Genomic DNA, 8,833 nt, shown 5'->3' with positions numbered 1-8,833 from the left:
ACCTGTAGACCAGGTTGCTGCCCATCTATGGAGAACTCATAATGATCAGCCAACATGTAGACCAGTGTGTGCCCTCTTAAGTGGGGAACTCAGAATGATCACCAACTTGTAGACAGGTGGCTCAGTGGGACTCGATGCTCACTGTACCAGGGCTGCCCAGGAGAAACTCAGAATGATCCCCAACACTGTAGACAGTAGGGTGCTGCCTCTAGTGGAGACAACTCAGAATGATCCACCAACATGTAGACAGCTGGTGCTGCCCTCTAGTGGAACGTCAGAATGGATCACCCAACATGATAGACCAGTGTGGTCCCTCTAGTGGGAACTCAGAATGATCACCAACACAGTAGACCAGGGTGCTGTCCTCTAGTGGGGAAACTCAGAATGATCCACACAAAAAGTTCGCTCTGGACCTATGCCCGTAGACAGTGGTGCTTGCCCTCTAGTGGGAAACCAGAATGAACTCACACACTGTAGACAGTGTGCTGCTTAGTGCGAGGAAAACTCATAATATCGCACCGAACACGATAAGACCGTGGTGCTGCTCCTCTAGTGGGGAAACTCAGAAGATCCACAACACTTGTAGACCATTGTGCGCCTCTAGTGGGGAACTAGATGATCACCAACACTGTAGACGATGTGTGCTGCCCCTAGTGGGAAACTCAAATGAACACATTAGCCAGTGGGTCTCTATGAAACTCGACATGATAAACATCGTAGACTCAGGCCCTCTAGTGGGGAACTCTAGAGATGATCAACAACACTGCTAGACCAGTGGTGCTTGCCCTCTAGTGAGGAAATCAGAATAGACTCACCAACACTGTAGACGTGTGCGCCCTCTAGTGGGGAACTCAGAATGATCCACCACACATGTAGACCAGTGGTGCTGCCTCTAGTGGAGAACTCAGAATGATCCACCAAACTGATAGACAGTGGTCGCGCCTCAGTGGGAAACTCAGAATGATCACCAAACGTAGACAGTGGTGCTTGCCCTCTAGTGGGAGACCAGAATGATCCACCAAGCACTGTAGACCAGTGGTCTGCCTCGAGTGGGAGAACTCAGATGATCCACCAAACTGAGACCAGTGGGCTGCCTCTAGTGACGATAAGCCAACAAGTGGTCTCTCAGTGAATAACCGAAGACCAACTCTGTAGACAGTGTGCTGCCCTCTATTGGGGAACTAGAATGATCCACAACACGTGTAGACCATGGTGCTGCCTCTAGTGGGAGAAACTCAGAATGATCACCACCATGTAGACCAGTGGTGCGCTCTAGTGGACAATAAGAATGACTCCGCCAACAACTGTCAGAGCAGTGGTGATCGCTCTAGTGGAGAAATCAGATGATCCACCAACCTGTAGACAGTGTGGCTGCCCTTAGTGGAGAAATCATAATGATCCACCAACATGCTAGACCAGTGTGCTGCCTCTAGTGGAGAAACTCAGTATGATGGCCACCAACACTGTTAAGCCAGTGCGTGCTGCCCTCTAGTGGAAACTCTATGAATGATCCCCAAACTGTACGACCATCGGTCTGCACTCTAGTAATGCAACTCAGAATGATGCCACCAAACTGACTTAGACCAGTGGTGCTGCCTCCTAGTGGAGGAAACTCAAATGATCGACCACACTGTAAGCCAGTGTGCTGCCCTCTAGTAGGAGCAAACCATAATGATCACAACATGTAGAGCGCAGATGCTGGGCTGGCCCTCTAGTGGAGAGAAACTCAACAGTATGCACCAACACGTGTACGCACAGTGGTGCTCCTCTAGTGGGAAACTCAGATGATCACACAGACACTGTAGACCGTTGGTGCGCCTCTATGGGAAACCAGAATACATCAACACTGACTAGAAGTGGTGCTGCCCATCTAGTGGGGAAACTCTAATGATTCCACCAACACTGTAGACCAGTGGTGCGCTCTAGTGGGAGAACTCAGGAATATCCACCCACTGATAGGACAGTGTGCTCCCTCTAGTGGGGAACTCTAGCAATGATCCCAACACTGTAGAATGTGGTGCTGCCCCTTGAGAACTCAGATGAGAGACAGTGGGCTCAGTGGAAAAAGAATCCAACACTGGTGAACATGTGCTGCTGTGACAAGATCCACCACAGCTTAGACTTGGTGCCCCTCAGTGAGAAACTCAGAATGATCCACCACATTGTAAGGACAGGGGCTGCCTCTATGGGGAAACTCGATGATCCACATGTAGACCATGGCTCTGTACCAAGATACCAAACTGGTAGACAGTGTGCTGCCATCTAGTGGGAAACTCAGAATGATCCACCAACCATCTGAGACAGTGGTGCGCCCCGTAGTGGAAGAAACATCGAATGATCACCAACACTGTAGACCAGTGGTGTCTGCCCTTAGTGGAGAAACTCAGAATATCACCAACACTGTAGACCAGTGGGCTGCCCTCTAGTGAGAAACTCCAGAAGAACTCCACCACAACTGTAACCAGTGATGCTCCCTCTATGAGGACTCAGAATGATCACCAACACTGTAGACCAGTGTCGTGCCCTTGTGGAGAACTCAGATGAGTCCACCACATGTGACAGTGGTGCTCCCTATGAGACTGAAGACAAACGAGAATGTACTTAAGACCAGAATGATCCCCAACCGTAGACCATGGGCCTGTGAGAAATCACATGGCACACCTGTGACATGCTGCTCTAGTGAGGAAACTCAGAATGATCACAAACACGTGACAGTGGTGCTGCCTAAGTGGGGAACTCAGAATGATCCACCAAACTGTAGACCGTGGTGCTCCTCTATGTGTTTGGAAACTCAGAATGATCCACACCTGATAGACCAGTGGTGCTGCCCTTAGTGGGAAAACTACAGAATATACCACAACAGTGTGGGCTTGGACTGACACAACACTGTGCAGTGCTCTGCCTTAGTGGAGAAAATCAGAATGAGTCCACAACATGTATGACCATGTGTGACTCCTCTAGTGGGCAACTCAAGATGATGCCACCAACACTGATAGACCAGTGGGTGGCTGCCTCTAGTGAGAGAAACTCAGAATGATCACCAACATGTAGACCAGTAGTTGACTTGCCTCTAGTGGAGAAAGCTCAGAATGATCACCACCTGTAGACAGTGTGCTGCCTCTAGGGAGAAACTCAGAGAATGATCCACCCAACATGTAGACCCAGTGGGTGCTGCCTCAGGTGGGAACTCAGCACATGAATACACACAACACTGTAGCCAGTGTGCTGCCTCTAGTGGGAACTCAGGAATGATCACAAACTGCTAGACCAGTGGTGTGCCTCTAGTGGGAACTCAGAATGAATCACCAACAATGTAGACATGGTGCTCGCCTCAGTGGGAAATCAAGACTGACTCACCAACACTGCATAGACAAGTGGTGCTGCTCCCTATGGAGAGAAACTCAATGATCCACCAACACTGTAGACCAGTGTGCTGGCCCTCTAGTGGAGAAAAACTCAAGAATGATCCACAACACTGATAGACCAGTGGTTGCCTCTAGTTGAGAAACTCAGAATATCCACCAACTACTCGCTAGACATGGTCGTTTGTGGGAACATTCCACTGTGCCGGTGTCTGTCTAGTGGGAGAACTCAGATATCCACCAACACTGTAACCAGTATTGTGCTACGCCATCTAGTGGAGAGAATCTCAAGACATGCATCCCCACACTGTAGACAGTGGTGCTGCCGTCTAGTGGGAAACTCAGAATATCCACAAACCTTAGAGGGCCTTAGTGGGAACTCAGAATGACCACCACACCATATGGTGCTGCCTGAGAGAACTCAGAATGATCCAAACCTTAGACCAGTCGGTGGCTGCCTCTAGTGGGAAACTCAGAATGATCCAACCAACATGTAGACCAGAGTGCTGCCTCAGTGGGGGAACTCAGATGAATCACAGCAACACTGAACCAGTGTCTGGCGCCTTCAGTGGGAAACTCAGAAAATCACCAACATGATAGACAAGTGGTGCTGCCCTCTATGCGACACTCGAAGAATGTCGACCAAACATGTTAAGACCAGTGTGCTGCCCTCTAGTGAGAAAACTCGAATATCCCAAACACTGTAGACAGTGGTGCTGCCTCTAGGGTGAAATCGAATGATCCACCAACACTGTAGACCAGTGGTGCTGCCCTGCTAGTGGGGAAACTCAGAATATCCAATACACGTTAGACATGTGCTGCTCTAGTGGGAGATAATCGAATGATCCACACACGTGACATGGTGCGCCCCCTAGTCGGAGGAAACTCAGAGATGATCCCAACATGTAGACCATTGTGTGAGCCTCTAGTGGAAATCAGATGATCCACCACACTGTAGACCAGTGTGTGCCTCTTGTGGAGAACTCAGAATCATCCCCATAACACTGTGACCATGGTGTCTGCCTCTAGTGAGAAACTCAGAATGATCCACCAACACTGTAGACAGTGGCTGCTGCCCTCTATGGGGAAACTCAGATGATCCACACACTCTATTACCACTGGTGCATGCTCCTCGATGGAGAAACTCAGAAATATCACCAACACTGTAGGACGAGTGGTGCTGCCTTAGGGAGAAACTACAGAATCATAACCACACAACTGACAGTGTGCGCCCTAGTGGAGAAACCTACAGATGATCCACCAACATGTAAGACCATGTGCTGCTCCTTAGTGGAAGAACATCAGATGATCACCAACACTGGTAGACCAGTGTGCTGCCTCTAGTGAGAAACTCAAGATATCCACCAACACTTAGACCATGGGCTCCTCTATGGAAAACAGAATGACACAAACACTGATAGAACCAGTGGTGCTGCCCTTCAATGGGAAGACTAGACATTCACCAACACTGTAGACCATGGTGCTGACCCTTGTGGGTAAACTCAGAATCCACCAACACGTTAGACCATGGTGCTCGCCGTCTTATGGGAGAATCAGAATGATCCACACAACACTGTAGCACCAGTGGGCTGTGCCTCTTAGTGGAGAAACTCAGATGATCACCAACATGTCAGACGACATGGTGCTGCCTCTAGTAGAGAAATCTCACGAATGATCACACAACACTCGTAGACCAGGGTGGTGCCCTCTAGTGGAGAATACTCAGAAGATCACCAACACTGTAAGACCAGTGGTGCCTCCTTAGTGAGAAACTCAGATATGATCCACCAACACTGTAGACAGTTGGTAGCTGGCCATCTCTAGTGGAGAAACTCAGAATGATCCCAATCCACACACTTAGACCAGTGGTCTGCCTCTATGGAAGAGATATACTCAAGTACATCTACTCTAGTGGACAAACCCAACACTGTAGACCAGTGGTGCTGCCCTTAGTGGGATACTCAGAATGATCACCAACATGTAGACAGTGGTGCTCCTCTAGTGGAGAAGACTCAGAAGTGATCCACCAACACTGTAGACCGTGTCTGCCTCTAGTGGGAGAAACCTCAGATGATCCACAACACGATACAGTTGCGTGCCTCTAGTGGAGAACTCAAATGATCCACAACACTGTAGCCAGTGGCGCTGCCTCTAGGGGAGAAACTCAGATGATCACAACCTGTAGACAGTGTGCTCCTCTAGTGAGAAACTCATATCCACAACACTGTGAACGCAGTGGCTTGCTGCCTCTGAGGGAAAACTCAGAAGATCACCAAACACTTACCAGTGTCTGCCCTCTATGATGAGAAATCAGAATGATCACCAACACGTATAGACAGTGTGCTTGCCTCTAGTGGAGAACACTCAAATGACCACCAACACTGTAGACCAGTGGTGCTCCATCTAGCTGGAAACTCAGAAGTGATCACCACACTGTAGACAGTAGCGTGCTGCCCCTTAGTGAGAAACTCAGATAGATCCACCAACACTGTAGACCATGGTGCTGCCCAGTGGAAAATCAGAATGATCCACCAACACTGTAAGACAGTGTGCTCCTCTATAGAACTCAGAATGATCCAACCAACAATGATAGACCAGTGTGTGCTGCTCTAGTGGGTAGAAACCAGAATGATCACCACACTGTAGACCATGGCGTGCTCCCTCTATAGGATACTCGAATGACCCACCAACACTGTTACAGGTTGCCTTAAGAACTGGCCCCCCCTGTGCGTGCTGCCCTCTAGTGGAGAAACTAGAATGATCCACCAACACTGATTAGACAGTGGTGCTCGCCTCTAGTGGAGAAACTCGAATCGTCACCAACACTGTAGACCCAGTGGGCTGCCCTCTATGGAGAAACTCAGAATGGATCACCACACTGTAACCAGTGTGCTGCTCTAGTGAGAAACTCAGAATGATCCACACAACACTGATAGACAGTGTGGCTGCCGTCATATGAGAAACTCAGAATACCCACAACACCTGCGACAAGGATGCTGCCTCTATGCGAGAAACTCATAAATATCCAGCAACACTGCTAGAAGTCGGTGCTCTCTAGTGGAGAATCAGAATGATTCACAACACTGTAGACCAGTGGTGCTTCCTCTGTAGTGAGAAACTCACGAATGCCACCACAACACTGTTAAGACCATGTGCTGCACTGATAGGGAGAAACTCAGATGATTCCACCAACACTGTAGACCATGGTGCTGCCTCTAGTGGAGAAACTCATGAAGATCCACACCAGACACTGTAGACAGGGTGCTGCCCTCTAGTGATGAAACTCAGAATGCATCCACCAACACTGCTAGACCAGTGTGTTGCCCTCTAGTGGAGAAACTCAGAATGAAAATTCCACCAACACTATAGACATGTGTCCCTCTAGTGGAGAAACTCCAGAATATCCCACCAACACTGTTACAAGTGGTAGCCCCTCTAGTGGAGAAAAAACTCAGAATGACCACCAAACACTGTCACCGATGTGCCCCCTAGTGGAGAAGAAACTCAGAATTACTCACCAACATGTAACCAGTGGTGCGTCCCTTCTAAGTGAGAAACTCAGAATGATCCACCAACACTGTCAGACCAGTGGTGCTGCCCTCTAGTGCGAGAAACTAGAATGATCCAACCAACCACTGCTGACCGTGTGCTGCCCTCTAAGTGAGAACACTCAGAATGACGACCAACACTGTAAGACCAGTCGTTGTCCCTCTAGTGAAAACTCGAATATCCCACCAATCCACTGTAGACCAGATGCTGCTGCCCTTAGTGGAGAAAACAAATGATCCACAAAAAAATGTAACCAAGTGGTGCTGCCCTCTAGTCGAAGAAATCAGAATTACCCAGACACTGCACATGTGCTGCCCTTAGTGGAGAACTCAGAATCATCCACCAACACTGTAGACCAGTGGTCTTCCCTCTAGTGGGAAAACTCAGAATATCCGACCAACACATGTACACTGTAGACCAGTGGTGCTGCCCTCTAGTGGAGAAACTCAGAATGATCCACCAACACTGTAGACCAGTGGTGCTGCCCTCTAGTGGAGAAACTCCACTCGAAAAGGGTCCGGTATCCCGTCATCTTGTCTCCTGTTCTCCTCTGGGAAGTAGTGGCAAAACTTTCCATACAGCTTGACAAGATGCTGTTAAAAGAAAACAATGTCTTCCAGTGTGTCGCTGTGTGCGCCCTCCCTTGCATTGACACATTGAGCAAATTCAGATCATCAAAAATATCCCCTCGGTAGGCAACCTGCGCGAACCATTCCTCACAATCGAAATGTTCGGCCAGAAGTTACTTGTTTTTTTCCGAAAGAAACGCGGCGATCTCCGCTCGAAGCCCATAAAAGCGAGCCAAAACTTTACCCCTGGAAAGCCAGCGGACCCCTGCATGATAAAACACCCGCTGGTGCTAATGCTTTCATTAGCTAACAGCTCGTTGCATAGGACGCACAGCGGTCTATCCTCCCCCTGTCTGTCTTCTATATATGGAAAACCATATTCGATGAAGTCGGAGTCATATTTTCTCTTCTTGACAGGGGACCGGGTTGTCTGCCTTGTCGTTGACATTGGAAGCAGGAGTGGATAAAGAGGGAGCTGCACATTTTAAAAACGTGTCCATGACTTTACTCTGACAACTAACTATCCACGTGTGCAATGCCTGCAGAACGCGTCTGGATAGTTAGCTGTCAATCAAGCTAACTGAAAATCTGTATTCCCTGATTGGACGTGTCACATTTAAAACGAAACAATGTGTCAGAATGACATTTTTATTGGATGTGTCTAGAAATCTGTCATTTCATTGGATCAGTTTTTGCGTGTGGGGCGAGAACATTATTGTATTGGTCAGTGAGTGTGTGCAGCCCGAAAACCCTCGGAGACCGAACACCACCACCGACCCGCTACACGTGTAAAGACAGCAGCAATAAGCGGTGCGGCGGCATCCTTTCAAAATAAAAGTTTCGATGCTGCGGTTACCTTTCAAAAGAATGTATTTTTTAAATGTGTATTATATATATATTGTTGCGATATATATTTTCTTACACAAGTTCCGCGACCCCTTAAAATCCTCACGCGACCTCCCAGTTGAGAATTACTGCCTTAGACATCAAAGATGCTGGCTATCTAATGAATGGGCTAACGTTAACTAACTAGCTACTGTTAGTAACGTTAGCTAATACGACGACTGAATAATTAACAATCTCTTACCCTCTGAAATCCGGGGCACCAGCATACGTGGTGCTAAGTGATGTTTTGGCATATCCTTCCATTTCTCTGAGAAATACAGCAAATAAAAACCGCAAAATCGATATGAAATAGACAGAGGATGAGCTGTGGTCGCTATGGATATTTTTCAACACTTCCGCATTTGATCACGGGACAAGCACATTACTTTTTTCCCGTCTTTGACACGAGAACTGGCTCAGTGCGTCATCTACTGGGTTGGAAGGAAATGGCACTTGATTCACCTGTGT

At 48.2% G+C, this 8,833-nt stretch overlaps 1 protein-coding gene across 1 annotated transcript in view; it reads right to left on the bottom strand.

Moving 5' to 3' along the window:
• LOC139025356 (vacuolar ATPase assembly integral membrane protein VMA21-like) overlaps window positions 1–8,742 on the bottom strand; it is an 11,582-nt gene extending 2,840 nt beyond the window's left edge. The window contains 1 exon segment of the mRNA XM_070440447.1: window positions 8,568–8,742. Within this exon segment, the coding sequence (XP_070296548.1) occupies window positions 8,568–8,629 (62 nt within the window). The 5' untranslated portion in view covers window positions 8,630–8,742.
• Window positions 8,743–8,833: the final 91 nt, after the last annotated feature.

This window comes from Salvelinus sp. IW2-2015, unplaced genomic scaffold (assembly GCF_002910315.2).
Source record: "Salvelinus sp. IW2-2015 unplaced genomic scaffold, ASM291031v2 Un_scaffold2548, whole genome shotgun sequence".
Lineage (NCBI taxonomy): Eukaryota > Metazoa > Chordata > Actinopteri > Salmoniformes > Salmonidae > Salvelinus > Salvelinus sp. IW2-2015.
The sequence above is the reverse complement of the archived record's forward strand: the minus strand, read 5'-3'. Positions and strand labels throughout refer to the sequence as shown.